We start from the raw sequence: 20137 nt of genomic DNA on the forward strand, positions 1-20137 counted from the left end.
GCGGAGGTCTCTTTACAACATTAAGTGGTATTGTATCACATTCCATACTTACATTTGGTGGCGAATACATCTTCAGATTTTGTGCATTACTAGGCTCTTGGTGCTTCGTTTCCGTTGTAGGAACTGAAAGAGAGGAACACATTAAGTTGATTTAATAGTAAGCGAATGTTTGAGAATATATTTTATATTTCTACGCACGTATAACATTAAAGGGAAAGCTATACAGAGTGTAATTGAAATAAGGTACGTCATCTGAACTGGTTGTGTATTTTTAGCAAACATCTAGAAAAATTGTACTCTTATCTTAATTAATGTAGGAAAAAATAAATCACAAAACTTCAGTGAAAGTTTCTGAGAAGTCTGGATACTCCCCTCTGATAAACAGAACGTTAAACATAGTTGTGATTTCCGCAGGTCGCCTTCCCCTCCATGGCTATGCAATATTCTGTGTCAATGTTTGTCAAGGATAGTCCACTGTGACTTGCTTAAGAGTGTATCATCGGTCCACATCGTTCAGTTTTCTTTCATTGTTTATTCCTCAGCACAGAGATGAGGTTTATTTTCTGGTAAATCATTCCTTAACCCTCCGTACAGTGAAGAGGGTTTCTTTTTGAGTTCCTAGTCTTTCTCCATTGAACCATGCGTACAAAACTCGGTAGTACCATTTGGCATGTATGTCGCATAGTGCTTGACAAACAACACATCAACATACTGAGCCCAATTGGCTCATATCATTGTCTTTAAAAATATTAGAAATTAAAAAAATGGCATATGAGGGAATAGCCGCAGTTACATTATAGGCCGGATGTGTGGCGCCATTACGCTTGCCCAGGTTTAAAGATAGTTCCACGTGTCAAGGTCATCTTGTGATGAAATGGAAAGCATTGGAATATTCCATGAGGTGTGATGACAAAAGTCACCAGATTTAAGTTGGCAACATTTTCAGGCAGCGAATCGCAGCAGAGCAGGTTTTGGAATGATGGGGGTAAATTAAAGATGGGTGCCGCATAAATGACTTCTAAAATAATTAAATCCACCAGGGGATAAGGTGAAAACAAGATTAAACCATTTTGAGAACAATAATTAAAGACGGCGTATTTGCAACAATTTATTGGAATAAATAATCGCAGGCATATGTGACGGGATGTTACATCATTGTTAATGGGGTTCCCCGAGCTTCCTATCCAAGATCCGGCGTGCATGAAGGGACGCGTGCCGCTGAGAACAGGCACTCTGCTACGGAAATTTGAACGTGTCGGACGTACGTGTATGTGGTTCACGAGAACCCTAATCTAGAGCATTTCCTATCAAATAACTAGCTGTCGAAGATACTACGGGTCCGATAGACTTTGCATTTAACTCAATAATGACCGAAATTTTTGTAAATTCAAGAAGGTGAATTTTTACAACATTAACTGAAAAATTAGGATCGGAGCGAGATCAAACAAGGACGCATCGCAGTGCCACGTGTAAACTCGCGGAAAGCAGAGACAAAGTGTATATTACAATTGTGAAGAAGTGTATGTGCTAGAATAATTTAACTTTATCTGTGTTTTTTATATGTATTTTAGTGTAGTAGGAAGCGATGAGCGTGTGATTTCATGAAAGCAACAAGAGTGAAGACCATGGGTGTGGAGAATGGTATGGGTTCAGGTTTTGAGGCCGTTAGCATGATGGCTTAAGTACATCATGGGGCCGACCTGAAACCATGAGGCCGTGGAGCTGAGTATGGAGCGTCGCCGAGTCGATAAGTACCCTGATTCATTATCTAGCATGTGCATGATTAGCTGTTAACTGTAAATAAGTTAATGCATGATTATTCGTTTATTTTCCTTTTTAAGTACTGTAGCAAGGATAGTTAGGTTTTTTTTTTTAGGTTTTATTTTATGCTGATGCCTAGGGGGGTGTACATATTGTGATATTAGCGTGTGGTAAAATATGGTCTTCGCGAGTGTGAAAATAATGTGTGTAAATAATGATTTTCCATTATGGGTGTGAAACATGGTTTTTTTTTCCAGTGCGTGATCTTCTAGCAAATATTAGCGTGTGCGTGTGTGAATATTTAATGACGTAGGAGGCATCAGTAAGGATTAGTTAGAGGGAATAGATAGATTAACCTGGCATGTCGCATGAAAAGTTCGTCAAGAAAATTTTCACTGACCCAAGTTTCGAACCCGGACTGTTTGGCACATTACAGTGGGATTTTGGAAAATATATGTCATCAGTAAGTAACGTGCACCGTTAATCAATGAGAAATTTTGTGCTGAAGGGAATAATTGTCATCCTAAAAATGTCCGAGAAGTAGTTAGCTAGTGTTGAAATAGGGACCTCTAAGACACAAAATGCCGACCGCAAGAGTCGAACCAATGATTGTGTAGCGCCATATATATATGTAAATACCGGCATAATGATATACGTGTTCCTGATAATGGAGTGAGAAATGTAGAATAATACGTGAAATATGAAATGAATAAAATATATATTGAGAGTATTATATAATTAGTAACTGTTCGCACAGGCGCATGATATTGTGGAGGAACATATGGCTTCATTTAGAGTAGAGAGAGAGAGAATTTAAGTGGGTGCGAACATGTTAGAATGCCGTGTCAATGAAATGAGTCGGGCGTGCGATAAGGCTACAGACCAGGACGGCGCGTTGTGTATTAGAGAGGCTATGGCAGCTGTAGTAAGGTCTTATAAGTAACAAAATATCGCATTCATCCGTAAGAAAAATTCCGTTTGTGGAACTCAGGACAGCACAATTAGATTAAATAATGATAGCTAGACTTCGTGACATATCATTGCGGCAAGCATAATGATAGGTCACTGTAATGATGCCATGTTGAGGGTCGGAGTTCGATGCCCGGCCGAGCCAGTGTATAATGATTTCCCCTGTGACTATATGATTGAAATTATGTTGTGTTTGTTTATGTTATATGTTCTTCAATATGTGGGCAATGCAAATTTTGATTTTGCAGTTGCAATATTTTTTTTTGATGTTGAATTTAGTTCATGTGGTTGTTTATACTTGCGGCAATGAGGTTCATCCCATTGTCTGTAGAATCAGTGTAGGTTAAGATGTATTTAATATTATAGTATAGGGTTTCTTGCTACAGGGTAGGCATATGTTTTGTATATGATAAAACAGCTAATTAAGCATATGTGAGATATTTATCATTTTAATGAATCGGTAAATTAATTTAATTTATTTATGTCAGGGTTACTTTTCGATTTCGTGCGTGCGTTCCATATTATCAGCATTATATGAGGGAGGATGGTATTGAGAAAGAATAAGTTAAATAGTTTCGGACTCAAATCATAATAGGGACTATTTTTTTTAATATAAATTTTGTGATGAATAATTTTATGATATATAAAATTTTGGATTGAATTACCAAATCTAACAAACTTAATTGGATAAACTTATGATTTTCAAGGTAACAATTATACCGACATTGATAACTGCGAATTTGTAAATCATAATGAATTTAATGGATTTAATTAATTAAAGATGAGTTGTGAATTACACGGCGGATGTTGCTTAATGAATTTACACAGCCTCATACATTTCATTTCGAAGAGTGTATTTAAATAAATAATTTGGTATTTAGTAAATGGTAACTACAAGGTTTATAATATGGTGAGGAAATAACTTAAAGGTATGGAGAGCAAATATGAATTTGTTATTCAAAGAATGAACGGAAGAAGTTTTGGTTGTATTAACATTTTAAAAAGGTACTTTGACAAATTAACGAAGGTCATGATGATAGATTATTATAATATTTGTTATTGAAAATTTTGAAATATGGTGGTACCAAGATATGTGTGGAATGGAATTGGATTAAAATTTTTGAACTACTGAAGTAGAGTTGATGAATAAGATGAAAGGGAATTGTAATAAGATGAAGTAATGTGTTTAGAAGGATTTGAAATCTATGAGTCATGAGGTTGATATTTTATAGTCGAGGGTGATAGAGGTTGTGAACAATATTTGGTCCGAAGAGTTTATTGTTTGTATAGAAGTATATTTGCTTTGCCAAAGTTTAGCCTTTTTCAATAAATTTTGCATTCGTAAAGGTTCTCATTCGGATTTTATTTAATTATTTTATTTCTTCTCTTTTATCCTTCCCGCTTGATTAATTTAAGGTTAGTTTATAATATCTGAAGATATCTCTGAGGGTAGTACCCAGTCAGCGACCCTGGGATGTCTCGAGTCGGCGCCACATTTCAAAGGCAGGAAGGGTAGAGGGTTGAGTTGTCGCCCGTGACGTGGGGCACGATTGTGTGTTTACCCATTAAGTGGAACCAAGTTGATCATGGTGATGATAGAAATTTTGGAAAATTTTTTGGAAAATCCTAAATTTCGGGTTTCACGATTTTTGTTAGATATTTTATGAGTGACATGTAAATGTAGATTATTTTGCGAAACTGAATGAGAACAGATCGTGAGTACCATTGTTATGGACATAGGCTCATGGCAGTCACTTAATAGAAATGCCCAAAAGAATAGAGGGATTGTGTTAAATCCAAACGAGGTTAAAAATGTCTGGTTTATTCTTCAAATAAATTCAGCCAGGGGCAATAGTTAAGAATAATTGTAGATTTTCGTGGAAGGATGAGATGACCTCGGTCTCAAGTTGTGGAAAATGGCAGTAACAAATGTTATGGTGTCAGTTTACGACGATATGGGCCATTGTTTCGGTCATATCCGCCGTAATGCTGAGGGCATGTGTTTGTATACTGGCATGTACTGTATGTGAAGTACTTAATAATTCGAAAGCCCAATGGTAGTATCGCGATATTCGGTGGTTCAATGTTAAATTTCTTTGGGGCTGTGTTAATTATTTGTTAGCGAATTTATTTCGGGTTTTGTTTTCTTTGTATAAAACTTTGGCAAAATGTAGATGAAATAGGGACAGCTTTTAGATGGCAAAGTTTGGCCAAATTTTTGATTGATATTATCCACGTAACGTAAAGTAAAGAAGCTGGAATTAAATTATATAATAGTAATTATGGAAATTTGAACTTATTCTTTCTCATATCCACGGCACATGGTTAGAGGGAAGGCCCGTTTTCTCAGAAAGATAATATGGTAGATGTGGAGGTGATGAAGGGTCTTATGACCGAACTCATGAATGAATTGAGGGAGGACATGAATGAACAATTTAGGGAAGTGAAGGAGAGCACCAATGAACAATTTAGGGAAGTTAAGGAGAGTGCAAATGAACAATTTCAAGGTGTTAACCAACAATTTCAAGGTGTCAATGAACAATTTAAAGAAGTTAAGGAGAGTGCAAATGAACAATTTCAAGGTGTTAACCAACAATTTCAAGGTGTTAATGAACAATTTAAAGAAGTTAAGGAGAGTGCAAATGAACAATTTAAAGAAGTTAGGGACCAGATGGTCAGTATCAAAGATCAGCTATCGACAGAGATAACTATAGTTAAAGAGGGCTGCGATAGGAATGCTCAAAGATTAGAGAAGCAGATAGAAGAGGTCCGAATGGAAGCAGTCACCCGCAGTGACAAGGTGGAAGAAAAGATAGATCAGGTCGCTTTAACAGTATCGCAAGTAGATGCCAGGTTGTCGGAGAAACTGAGTCAAGTCGAAATAAACGTCGAAGGTCAACAGAAAGCTGTAAATTCGATCAAGGATAAGATGGTTGATATTGAGGAAGCGATCGTATTGACAGACGCCAAAGTCACCAAGCTACAAATAGAAACACATGAATCGTTTGTCAAGACTGCCGAGGGATTCAATGACCGGTTGTTGCAATTGAGAGATAATGTCCATGGAGAAGTTAAGAAGGTAGAAGACCAACTGAAAGAAGAGATGGCTGAAAATAGGAAGGAACTCTTGGAGGAAATAAATGGAGTGCAAGCGGATCTTCGAGCTGAAGGTTGTGAAGTAACGAAGCAAATTAGTGAATGGGCTCATAAATGCCATAAGACGGAAGTGAAGGTAGACATACATGAAGAATTAATGAAAGAAATGAAAGAGGAGATCGGACAAATCAAGGGACTTAAGGAAGATGTCGAGATATTGAAATTACAGGAGACTAAGGGAGAATTGCTCATGCGATCGATGATAAATAAACAAAATGTCTTAGAGCAAGCAGGAAGCCATTCTAGTAGTGTAGGATTGGGAAATGGAGTAGATCAGACCCGTTTACCTGAAACTACCAACCAACCATTTGAAGAACGAACTTCAACGCCACAGATTATGGGACCAATTCCATATTTTGAATTGATGAGATTATCAGAGGGAAAGCCAAGGAAATTTACTGGCGGGCCCGAGATAACACCGAAAAGTTTCCTTAGAGAGATGACAGAATATATTCAGGACAATAGAATTCATCCGGATAGACAGTTGAGGATTGTAGAGCGATTTCTAGATGGACAACCATTGATCTGGTTTAAAGCATTCAAATATTGTTTTGATGACTACGAAGGTTTCAAGCGTGCCTTTTTACAAAAATACTGGGGTCAGGAGGTTCAACAAGGACTCAGACTTGAACTGTATTCACGAAAATACCAGAGCACAGTACCCACGAGATACGCAGACTTTTTCAGTGGGCAACTTTTGAAGCTTAGGGAGTTAGACTGTCCGCCTCCAGAAGAAGAGTTAATCGCATCAATCGAAAGACAGTTACCTGTGGATGTGCAAAGGACATTGATAGCTGCGAACGTGAAAACAGCTGTAGAGGCCGAAGTATTGTTGAGGCAATTAGATCAAACATCGAACTTGTATCATCCTAGGAATCGGAATATTGAAGCAGTCCATACTATTGATTTGACCAAGGAAGAGAATTCATCAGAGAAGAAGACCCAGGGAACCAACACGTACAACAATAAGAACGATGATAATCAGAACAGAGAGTACCGAGGAGGATACCAGGGAAGAAATTGGAAAGCTCAATCATTTGGAAGAGGACGAGTCAACGACAGAAGTCATGAATCAAATTATAATCAGAATTATGGAGGAAACAGAAGACAAGGGTACCGATATAGATATGGAAGGTTTGGAGAGATGAGAAGACCATATCCACCATATAATAGACCAGGTGATGCAAGAGGTCGACCAAGAAGAGAAGAAAATGACAGAATGGATCTTCAAGAACGCAGGAATGAGTCTAGAAGATATGTTGAGGAGTTGGCCGCGAAAGGAGTGTCGTCGGACCAGTGGAAGAGTGCGATTCAACAAGGGAATCCGGATAGGAGATGTAGAGAAGAAATTGAGGAAAATCATGACATGACACAGAGAGAGGAAGCCAGGGGCTTAAATCCAAATGCTCCGGGTTTTTCCTTGGAAGGAACAGGAGTAAAGAAGAAAACACATTGTTGGTAGTTGAAGACGATCTTGAAGGACACCCTGAAGAAGATGAAGGAGAAGAAGATGATGGAGAAGACAATCAAACGAAAGATGAAGACGAAGGAGATGTCATGTTAACCTACGATACTACATACGAGATGCCCAGAGGAGAAATGGATGAAATCGGAAGTGCCAGCGGAGAATGTGCCTGTGAAGAATTAATTGAATTAAGAGGAATGATGGAGAAGGTGGTTACTAAGTTAACAATGAATAATACTCGTCTTAAGGAAGAAAATTTGAGTCTAAAATCTGGATTTGTTAAGTAAATAATGGAAAGACAATGATATATTTGGAAGATGTGTGGTTGGAAAAATCCCTTGTCAGTAATTTTTCCAAAAAGAAAGTGGGGGAAAGATGAGCCCAATTGGCTCATATCATTGTCTTTAAAAATATTAGAAATTAAAAAAATGGCATATGAGGGAATAGCCGCAGTTACATTATAGGCCGGATGTGTGGCGCCATTACGCTTGCCCAGGTTTAAAGATAGTTCCACGTGTCAAGGTCATCTTGTGATGAAATGGAAAGCATTGGAATATTCCATGAGGTGTGATGACAAAAGTCACCAGATTTAAGTTGGCAACATTTTCAGGCAGCGAATCGCAGCAGAGCAGGTTTTGGAATGATGGGGGTAAATTAAAGATGGGTGCCGCATAAATGACTTCTAAAATAATTAAATCCACCAGGGGATAAGGTGAAAACAAGATTAAACCATTTTGAGAACAATAATTAAAGACGGCGTATTTGCAACAATTTATTGGAATAAATAATCGCAGGCATATGTGACGGGATGTTACATCATTGTTAATGGGGTTCCCCGAGCTTCCTATCCAAGATCCGGCGTGCATGAAGGGACGCGTGCCGCTGAGAACAGGCACTCTGCTACGGAAATTTGAACGTGTCGGACGTACGTGTATGTGGTTCACGAGAACCCTAATCTAGAGCATTTCCTATCAAATAACTAGCTGTCGAAGATACTACGGGTCCGATAGACTTTGCATTTAACTCAATAATGACCGAAATTTTTGTAAATTCAAGAAGGTGAATTTTTACAACATTAACTGAAAAATTAGGATCGGAGCGAGATCAAACAAGGACGCATCGCAGTGCCACGTGTAAACTCGCGGAAAGCAGAGACAAAGTGTATATTACAATTGTGAAGAAGTGTATGTGCTAGAATAATTTAACTTTATCTGTGTTTTTTATATGTATTTTAGTGTAGTAGGAAGCGATGAGCGTGTGATTTCATGAAAGCAACAAGAGTGAAGACCATGGGTGTGGAGAATGGTATGGGTTCAGGTTTTGAGGCCGTTAGCATGATGGCTTAAGTACATCATGGGGCCGACCTGAAACCATGAGGCCGTGGAGCTGAGTATGGAGCGTCGCCGAGTCGATAAGTACCCTGATTCATTATCTAGCATGTGCATGATTAGCTGTTAACTGTAAATAAGTTAATGCATGATTATTCGTTTATTTTCCTTTTTAAGTACTGTAGCAAGGATAGTTAGGTTTTTTTTTTAGGTTTTATTTTATGCTGATGCCTAGGGGGGTGTACATATTGTGATATTAGCGTGTGGTAAAATATGGTCTTCGCGAGTGTGAAAATAATGTGTGTAAATAATGATTTTCCATTATGGGTGTGAAACATGGTTTTTTTTTTTCCAGTGCGTGATCTTCTAGCAAATATTAGCGTGTGCGTGTGTGAATATTTAATGACGTAGGAGGCATCAGTAAGGATTAGTTAGAGGGAATAGATAGATTAACCTGGCATGTCGCATGAAAAGTTCGTCAAGAAAATTTTCACTGACCCAAGTTTCGAACCCGGACTGTTTGGCACATTACAGTGGGATTTTGGAAAATATATGTCATCAGTAAGTAACGTGCACCGTTAATCAATGAGAAATTTTGTGCTGAAGGGAATAATTGTCATCCTAAAAATGTCCGAGAAGTAGTTAGCTAGTGTTGAAATAGGGACCTCTAAGACACAAAATGCCGACCGCAAGAGTCGAACCAATGATTGTGTAGCGCCATATATATATGTAAATACCGGCATAATGATATACGTGTTCCTGATAATGGAGTGAGAAATGTAGAATAATACGTGAAATATGAAATGAATAAAATATATATTGAGAGTATTATATAATTAGTAACTGTTCGCACAGGCGCATGATATTGTGGAGGAACATATGGCTTCATTTAGAGTAGAGAGAGAGAGAATTTAAGTGGGTGCGAACATGTTAGAATGCCGTGTCAATGAAATGAGTCGGGCGTGCGATAAGGCTACAGACCAGGACGGCGCGTTGTGTATTAGAGAGGCTATGGCAGCTGTAGTAAGGTCTTATAAGTAACAAAATATCGCATTCATCCGTAAGAAAAATTCCGTTTGTGGAACTCAGGACAGCACAATTAGATTAAATAATGATAGCTAGACTTCGTGACATATCATTGCGGCAAGCATAATGATAGGTCACTGTAATGATGCCATGTTGAGGGTCGGAGTTCGATGCCCGGCCGAGCCAGTGTATAATGATTTCCCCTGTGACTATATGATTGAAATTATGTTGTGTTTGTTTATGTTATATGTTCTTCAATATGTGGGCAATGCAAATTTTGATTTTGCAGTTGCAATATTTTTTTTTGATGTTGAATTTAGTTCATGTGGTTGTTTATACTTGCGGCAATGAGGTTCATCCCATTGTCTGTAGAATCAGTGTAGGTTAAGATGTATTTAATATTATAGTATAGGGTTTCTTGCTACAGGGTAGGCATATGTTTTGTATATGATAAAACAGCTAATTAAGCATATGTGAGATATTTATCATTTTAATGAATCGGTAAATTAATTTAATTTATTTATGTCAGGGTTACTTTTCGATTTCGTGCGTGCGTTCCATATTATCAGCATTATATGAGGGAGGATGGTATTGAGAAAGAATAAGTTAAATAGTTTCGGACTCAAATCATAATAGGGACTATTTTTTTTTTATATAAAATTTGTGATGAATAATTTTATGATATATAAAATTTTGGATTGAATTACCAAATCTAACAAACTTAATTGGATAAACTTATGATTTTCAAGGTAACAATTATACCGACATTGATAACTGCGAATTTGTAAATCATAATGAATTTAATGGATTTAATTAATTAAAGATGAGTTGTGAATTACATGGCGGATGTTGCTTAATGAATTTACACAGCCTCATACATTTCATTTCGAAGAGTGTATTTAAATAAATAATTTGGTATTTAGTAAATGGTAACTACAAGGTTTATAATATGGTGAGGAAATAACTTAAAGGTATGGAGAGCAAATATGAATTTGTTATTCAAAGAATGAACGGAAGAAGTTTTGGTTGTATTAACATTTTAAAAAGGTACTTTGACAAATTAACGAAGGTCATGATGATAGATTATTATAATATTTTGTTATTGAAAATTTTGAAATATGGTGGTACCAAGATATGTGTGGAATGGAATTGGATTAAAATTTTTGAACTACTGAAGTAGAGTTGATGAATAAGATGAAAGGGAATTGTAATAAGATGAAGTAATGTGTTTAGAAGGATTTGAAATCTATGAGTCATGAGGTTGATATTTTATAGTCGAGGGTGATAGAGGTTGTGAACAATATTTGGTCCGAAGAGTTTATTGTTTGTATAGAAGTATATTTGCTTTGCCAAAGTTTAGCCTTTTTCAATAAATTTTGCATTCGTAAAGGTTCTCATTCGGATTTTATTTAATTATTTTATTTCTTCTCTTTTATCCTTCCCGCTTGATTAATTTAAGGTTAGTTTATAATATCTGAAGATATCTCTGAGGGTAGTACCCAGTCAGCGACCCTGGGATGTCTCGAGTCGGCGCCACATTTCAAAGGCAGGAAGGGTAGAGGGTTGAATACCTTATCAAACACACTTCTACACTTGTTAGTAGTGGTCCAAATATCCCAAGCCTTTGTGAGATTACATCATCAACAATTTGCTTACTTAAGGTGCGTTTTCCAAGGTGCGACTGTAGCCGCCACGGCAGCCAGAGCCGCAACGACTGGGGTCGCCATATACTTTGGCGACAACAGCCGCAAGCGACGGGCACGAGGGGTGTTTTTTTATGAGACAAGACTCCAGCCGCCAGTCGCGCAGTCCAGTCCGTCAGAAATGGACGAGAGCACGGGCGATTTCGTTAGTGGCAGGGCTTTCCTTGACATTTGAATGGAAGAAGAATACGAGAAGAAGAAGAAGAAGAAGAATTCTTAATGCGGTATCTCGAAGTCAACAGTATATTTGCATCGCACTATGAGGAAGGACGCTATAACAATTTAATTAACCGGCATCTGTTAAGTGATGAGACAAAGTTCAGGAAGTATTTCAGACCGAGTGCTTAGTTATATTCTGTAACTTTTAAAAAGTGAAATTTTGAAAACCCCGTGCAATCGGTACAAAAAGCCTATCAGTCCAGCTGAGAAACTTGCACTCACTCTCAGGTACGGATATTTTAATCTTATTTTAACAGTGTTTAGCTCAGCTGAATACGTATTTTTACAGTAAGACATAACGATCAGTTAATATGTGGTTGTAATAGATTTCAAGAGTTTTTGCTAGTGGCTTTATGTCGCACCGACACAGATAGGTCTTACGGCGACGATGGCATAGGAAAGGCCTAGGAGCTAGAAGGAAGCGGCCGTGGCTTCATTAAGGTACAGCCCCAGCATTTGCCTGGTGTAAAAATGGAAAATCACGGAAAACCATTTTCAGGGATTCGATCCAGCTATCTCCCGGATGTATGCTCACAGCTGCGCGCCCCTAACAGCACAGTCAACTGGCCCGGTAAACTTCAAGTTTAACAAACCCGCAACTTAATTGAATGGCACAACATTAATTGCACCAACATGTCAATTATTTACATGCCATTCCATCGGTGAGTAATCTAGGGAATGAAGGAATCAATAAAAAGCGCATAAAAATGATAACGCCGAGTGCGATTTGCATTTTATTTGAAAGTACATATTACACTATATATTCATTCCTATAAATTATGACCCAGTAATCTTGACAAGATATCAAGACTGTTTACATCTGAGCACGGCTGGCTTTTATCAGCCCTTGATTGACAAACGAGAGTGCTTGCGGAGGAGGTGTTGAGCAATAGTCACTTCCGTCGCAGCGACTGCGGCCGTCAGCACTGCTCACTGCACCAGTGTGGCGGCTCAAGCCGCAATCGCAGCGAGTCGCAGACCAAATTCAAACTGCGCATGCGCGGAGATGGAGACTGCTGTCGCCGTGCGGCTAAAAACGCACCTTTTGGGATTTCACAAGACCAGCTCCGCTGTTCTCTTAACACCTGACTCCCTCCCCTCCTCACCTTCCACAGAGGCAAATTCGTGCTTGGATTACGTAATAACTTCCAGACCCACCACACTTAATTTGTGACTGTTGCCTGAAGAGTTACAGGAAAGCTAAAACATCGGCTTTTTAATATTTAAATTTAAAGATAGGTGCGAATTTCTTCGCTTACGTTGCTTAGATTATTCTCTTCTACCACCCGTTAGACGGATGCAGTAACTCTCTGTACACTATAGACACGTTGAAATAACATTGATTAGTTTTATACCTGGCCACTTAAAGCTCCCTGGAATTAATATCGTATTCATTTCTGAGAGAGAGAGAGGGGGGGGGGGGGCAGCTGCCCTAATTCTAAGCAAACCACAAACGTTCAGCCTACGGATTAACCCGTAATGACAATAAGAAGATACATTTAATTAATTTTCATTGGAATTTCTGAAAATGTTGCAATATTTATTAATTTTCGGACAACTAACCCCCGATAGATTCTATTTATTCAAATCACTTTAAAGTTATACAGATGATTTTGTACTATGTGGAGCGAGTCTGTCAAAATCGCAGTTCACATTTGTTGTAGAACATCAGCAGGGAGTGGAAACCTTTTGAAAATATTCTCAGGGATATTTGTGATTGTCGCGCGCGCAGCAACTTCCTAGTTATACATTTTATACTTGTGTCCCAAGTCACGAAACCAAGGCTCACAGTGTCTTTTTTTTCCTCTTTGGACTGATTTTCATCTCTCTCAAATCTGATTGTTGGATCGATAATGACGCCTTTGTTGGATTTCCTATCAATTACTACAATGTCCGCTCGTTTAATGGAATCTTACTTCTTCATAACCGTCGAACGGCAAGGATGTACGTCTCTTCAGAAGATTTTACAATTACTTTACAGTACAATGCTGCTTTATATGTTATTCCGTCGTTATTGAGTGTGTCCAAAGTTCATAGACTAATTTGTGCCGAATCTCTGTGTAGCTATAGGCTATACTCCGCACGGCCTTACTTCTAAATTGAAGTTACGCAAAACAAATGAGCATCGCCTTCCCTCTGTTGCCAGCGCGCTACGCCTGCGAGAACAGCTGATGCAATATGACCGCGGTAAACAGCACTTTTAAATTGTAATACAGTACTCAGAAAAACGAATGAATATGGACTGAAAACAAATTCACAAGAACTACACTTTCTAACAATATCTGGCACTAAAAGAGAATATATTTTTAACAATAAAACAGAACGAGGAAATAACACATCACTAACGGCTAATGGCTGGCACAGAAAGGAGGTTATGGCCTACAAAGGGAACACACTACTGATCTCAGTCACTGGAACCCTCCAACAATCACACTAAATATTAAAGGAAAATGCAAAAGATCGCGAACCGTACCGAATACCATACCCGCTGAGCGAGAAAGGTTAACCACGTGGCGAATGTAAATATTAGAGCTGGCAACTGGGTTTCGAGATCGTGCTCTGCCGATATAAATCGATATGAATGGCAGCTTGGGATTGGTGGATGTCTATGCTTCACCGCATAATCACAAGGCAGAGCCAAAATCTGTTAAAACGTCAGTTTAGAAGTAGAGCTGTAGGAGTATAGTAACCTTCCTCTCTTCAAATCCACGAGGGTGAGTCTAACATAAAGAACTCTTTTTTGGTACCGGTACCTATTTTATTGATCAAAATTACGTACATTTTACATTGTTCTTACTTATCGATATACACTTTTGCCAGCAGACAGGCAATTTCTTCATCCCATCTTCAATGTTAGTCACTACTGATCTGCATTTAGGGCAGTCACCCAGGTGGCAGATTCCCTATCTGTTGTTTTCCTAGCCTTTTCTTAAATTATTGCAAAGACATTGGAAATTTATTGAACATCTCCCTTGGTAAGTTATTGCAATCCCTAACCCCCCTTCCTATAAACGAATATTTGCCCCAATTTGTCCTCTTGAATTCCAACTTTTCCAAGTTTAACAGTTACAGTACACGTCTACGGCTCTTTCACTAGTGATGAGCGATGGATATTTTAGGAAATAGATTGTTGTTCCATCAAGCTGCGTAAATGACACATCACAAATAGAGAACGATGCTGTAGCTTACGGGCGTTTTACCGTTGAAGACAAGAGGTTTGTACGTACCTATTCGAGGAGGTATAGCGCCGTACTTGTAGTGTGGTAACAGTCGAAACTCGTGGCGTAGACTACGTTGCTCCCTACGTCGCCGACAGCAGCACAGCAGCAGGCAGGAGATGGCCACAACGCACAGGATTACCACCAGCGTCACAGGTAGCCCTAGTTAAAGACCATGAGGTTCAGAAACATCTCATCTTTTAGTGCTTTTTTTTACACAACTAAATCTAACGGCTTAAACTTCCTGGTATACTTGATCTGAGAAGACGTTCACAGTTTTCTGAACTTTGTGAAGTACATAAAAGTAATCAATGGCTATACCAAATACACTACTCTTGCGACTTACTCCCCCCCCCCCCCCCCAACACGCAAGCGGCGTACTCATCATATGTCCCGCCCGCGCTTAACCTTACAACAACCATCAATCTTCCACCGTCTGCCATTCTTGGTAACTCACTACCTAAAACTGACATATTCATACCCTTGGCATCTTTCAAACACAAAAGTAAAAGATTCCTTTAAAGTCCTCCCCAGGTTTCTATTTTCTTCCGTCCTTTCTTCTTGCTAACCCCTTGCCAATTATCGCCGCTATTCTTGTTACATTATTATTGTTAAAAACCATTTAAACTTTTGAGACCTTTTCAATCGTGAAACTAGCAGCTTTTCGCCCCAGTGTAGCAGCGGGCTCATCAGTTGGATTGCTACACCTTTCCAAGAGGCTGGCGACCAGTACGCCCCAGTGTAACAGTGGGCTCAACAGTTGGATTACTACACCTTTCCAAGACGCTGGCGGCCAGTGCGCCACAGTGTAACAGTGGGCTCATCAGTTTGATTGCTACACCTTTCCAAGACGCTGGCGCCCAGTGTAACAGTGGGCTCATCAGTTGGATTGCTGCACCTTTCCAAGACGCTGGCGACCAGTGCGCCCCAGTGTAACAGTGGGCTCAACAGTTGGATTACTACACCTTTCCAAGACGCTGGCGGCCAGTGCGCCACAGTGTAACAGTGGGCTCATCAGTTTGATTGCTACACCTTTCCAAGACGCTGGCGCCCAGTGCGCCCTAGTGTAGCAGTGGGCTCATCAGTTGGATTGATACACCTTTCCAAGACGCTGGCGCCCAGTGCGCCGCAGTGTAACAGTGGGCTCATCAGTTGGATTGCTACACCTTTCCAAGATGCTGGCGCCCAGTGCGCCCTAGTGTAGCAGTGGGCGGCTCATCAGTTGGATTGCTACTCCTTTCCAAGACGCTGGCGCCCAGTGCGCCACAGTGTAACAGTGGGCTCATCAGTTGGATTGCTACACCTTTCCAAGACGCTGGCGCCCAGTGCGCCCTAGTGTAGCAGTGGGCGGCTCATCAGTTGGATTGCTACTTCTTTCCAAGACGCTGGCGCCCAGTGCGCCCCAGTGTAACAGTGGGCTCATCAGTTGGATTGCTACACCTTTCCAAGACGCTGGCGCCCAGTGCGCCCTAGTGTAGCAGTGGGCTCATCAGTTGGATTGCTGCACCTTTCCAAGAGGCTGGCGGCCAGTGCGCCCCAGTGTAACAGTGGGCTCATCAGTTGGATTGCTACACCTTTCCAAGACGCTGGCGCCCAGTGCGCCCTAGTGTAGCAGTGGGCTCATCAGTTGGATTGCTACACCTTCCCAAGACGCTGGCGACCAGTGCGCCCAGTGTAACAGTGGGCTCATCAGTTGGATTGCTACACCTTTCCAAGACGCTGGCGCTCAGTGCGCCCCAGTGTAACAGTGGGCTCATCAGTTGGATTGCTACACCTTCCCAAGACGCTGGCGGCCAGTGCGCCACAGTGTAACAGTGGGCTCATCAGTTGGATTGCTGCACCTTTCCAAGACGCTGGCGACCAGTGCGCCCAGTGTAACAGTGGGCTCATCAGTTGGATTGCTACACCTTTCCAAGACGCTGGCGCCCAGTGCGCCCCAGTGTAACAGTGGGCTCATCAGTTGGATTGCTACACCTTCCCAAGACGCTGGCGCCCAGTGCGCCCTAGTGTAGCAGTGGGCTCATCAGTTGGATTGCTACACGTTTCCAAGACGTTGGCGCCCAGTGTAACAGTGGGCTCATCAGTTGGATTGCTACACCTTTCCAAGACGCTGGCGCCCAGTGCGCCGTTGAGACACCACTTGTAATTTTACGATTGAAAAGGCCTCAAGAGCTGAAGTGTTTTTCAACATTTTCAATCAATGAAATTAAATTATGGTTTTCTTCTCGGAACTTATTTACTGTTGATACTTAGTATGGGCGGCTATATTTCTGGAAATAGAACTCAGAGAATTAGAGTAGGTGAAGCTTTATCTGACCTTAGCCTACAAGGAATACAAAGCCTGCTCACTCGCAGTGCTCTCTTCAGTAACAGTGTCCGCCTGGCAGTGCACGTCTTGGCCTCTGCAGCGCTAGTTTACCATCTCACATCAGTAGTCACTAGCATTGCTAACGGGAGTTAAAACCAGCACAAATTTAGCTCTTCGCTATACTTCCTGTATATTATATACGTTACTGAGCAGAATGAGGTAGAAAATAATAAATGTTCACCTTCTACCCCTAAGAGTTCTATTCAGCTATGGATTTTCATATCAGATAACACACATACCTGTCGAAATTCGTCTGGCTTTTAAAAGGATTAAGGTCTGCACTAGATATTTCTACTACCGCACCGTAGATTTTCAGTGAAAAGGAACGACTTTAACCATTTTCCTTGATATTTTTTCATCATAAATTGTTTTTCTTCTCAAGAAGTATTCTCGGCGATACTCATCTGTCATGCCATTAGCGTAGTTAGTGACAGAGGGGCGCAGAAACTTCTGCAGTATTATTCTGCTTAGTTCCTCAGGATGATCACTTTTCCCACACTGTAGAATAGGATTTTTAGCAACACGTGGCAACAGTACTTGGGTTAATGTTTGTGCTATTTTTGGACTGCCCAGCGTTACCGATAACATTTCGTCCCTTACTTGCCCCAGTTTCATCAGCAGTGAAACAAAACTTGTCTTTGGATACCTGAGACGTGAGACCACCTCTGTCTTTGATTTTTATTAATGATATGATGTTAGTGGAGATGGACTCTGGATACTACTAATTTTATCTACACACTCTTGATATCTACACAACCGAATAAGGAAATTATTATCATCAGAACAGGTGCAATAATAATAAGTAATCTAATTTTTGCCGTCACACGGTCTGCGTATTTACTGTACCACACCTTATCTGCTTATTGCATTAACCCATAATTTCCTAGTTGGCTCTTGGCAAGGGAATTCATGGAAACTAGTTCCAGGAACTTTATTTCTAGAGCCTTGTTTACAAAACGGTACGCAACAGTACTCCATTGTAATATAACTGACGTATTTTAACAATACTCTTTTCCCGTTTGCTCAGTGTGTGAATTAAGCCGAAAGTGTCAGGTTCCAAGTCATCCTCAATTTACAAGAGTTTACGCATTTCACATCGGATGGTAAAATTATATTCCGTGACGTTTGCAGCAAAGAGGTGAGTGAAACTTGTTTTATATTTCCCCACAACGAATTATAATCAATTTAGCAAAATCAATACGGTGTTTTAAATAATTCATATTAAGATACGTAAAACTGCAGCTGCCTAAAAATATTGTAGAGACTATTTGATAGTCTGTTTTAGGCAGCTAAAATAACATTTTAGCCCCTAAAAATCCGAGGTCTAGTAATCACTATATCAAGTTCCTGTGATGGTTGGAAGTGTAGTGTATTGTCTGAATATGAAAGGTAAAGTGTTGGAACAAACACAAACACCAGTCCCCGGGCCAGAAGAATTAATTAGACGTGATTATAATCACCACTTCGGCCGGCAATCGAATCCGGGACCTTCTGAACCGAAGGCCTCAACGCTGACCATTCAGCCAAGGATTCGGACAAAACAAAATCATTATTGAGTTTCATTATTTCTATCGGTATTAACATTCAACTTTCGTAGTGGACGCCACCAGTAAGCATACAACGTGTAGAAACACCGCCAACCGAGGTGTTCATGTGAGGTTGAATTGCAGCGCCTCTAGCGGCAAATATATCATTCACAGGGTGGACAGCTATGACTGGCTATTGGGCAGGCTTTGTATTCCTTGTAGGCTAAGATCTGACGTAGGATTGCCAGGTTGTACGTTTTCCCCGTATTCTTACGTTTGTTACTGTTAATTTAGCCTTACGTTTTTTATTTCCCCGTACGACACTTTCTTCCGTTTTTTAATATTTGGCGCTGGCTTATCGTAGAACCCAACACAATACTTCCCCTTAATATGCATATAAGAAGAATGCACATTAATTTGATTATATTTGTTATTATTACCGTCGGATATAGATTTTACGGTCGTCATTGTTTAGGTTGGTATTTCTGAAGATCACTCGATCGCACAATTGATAGTGTTGTCGATATACTTCATTTCCCATTAGCTGTTTTACACATGTTCGTAAACTTCATTGCAGTGATAATTTATTGAATCCATACTGTTCCCAGTTTTGTTCGAGAATCGTAATGAGTTCACCAGCGAAGAAGAAACGCTACACGCAACACCAGTGCAGTCAAGTGTACTTGAAGAAATGGGAAGATACTTTCATGTGGGTTAGACCTGGTTCAGGTGAAAAACATGCTTTTTGTACATTGTGCAAGAAGGAATTGGGTACGATGCGCATTGGTATCACCTAAATATCACTGTAAAATTTGTCACAAATGGAACATAATAATTGCTTTTACACATATCAAGTGAAAAATCCCTGGCAAATTAAGAAATACCGTCGTTATTTGAGAAATATGAAAACATACTTAAGGCTTGTAGACAGAACTGGTTTATGTCGTACTCCGCTGCTGGTGCCGTCTTTTGTTACTTTCTTGAGGTCCAGGGCTAGCACCGTGGAATGGGAGTGCTATGTCTGTAGATTCTCATTATCTTTGTCCATATGACTAGAGCGGCCAGTTCGCCAGTTCAAACAGCAAAATGGAGGTCAACAGAAAAATAGCATGATCCCTGGACCTATAAATCACTAGTCCACTGAATTTTTCTTATGTACATTGGCCATACCATTTTGACGCCTATTAAATATTGCATATCGCGATACAATTCATGAAATGATGATGTTTGACAAGTGGAGCAATGAAACGAAAGCAAAGAAAAAGCAAAGAACTTCAGTGAACACAGATATCACACACGAAATCATTGAAAGTGTAAGACAAAAGACATACGTGTGTCACTGAGAGCGCAACACCAAATGTACTTGTAAAGTGGTAAAGTACGTATACATAATATTCT

At 39.9% G+C, this 20137-nt stretch overlaps 2 protein-coding genes across 2 annotated transcripts in view; one reads left to right on the top strand and one right to left on the bottom strand.

The window, feature by feature from the left end:
• LOC136858782 (uncharacterized) overlaps positions 1-20137 on the bottom strand; it is a 104341-nt gene that overhangs the window by 20773 nt on the left and 63431 nt on the right. The window contains exons 3-4 of the mRNA XM_068225697.1: positions 14855-15007; positions 53-123 (exon numbers count right to left, since the gene is read on the bottom strand). Of these exons, the coding sequence (XP_068081798.1) occupies positions 53-123; positions 14855-15007 (224 nt within the window). The remainder of the gene's footprint in view (positions 1-52; positions 124-14854; positions 15008-20137) is intronic.
• Positions 1-20137, top strand: part of LOC136858780 (peroxidase) — a 316626-nt gene that overhangs the window by 1403 nt on the left and 295086 nt on the right. The window lies entirely within an intron of this gene.

This window comes from Anabrus simplex, chromosome 1 (genome assembly GCF_040414725.1).
Source record: "Anabrus simplex isolate iqAnaSimp1 chromosome 1, ASM4041472v1, whole genome shotgun sequence".
In the NCBI taxonomy this organism is placed as follows: domain Eukaryota; kingdom Metazoa; phylum Arthropoda; class Insecta; order Orthoptera; family Tettigoniidae; genus Anabrus; species Anabrus simplex.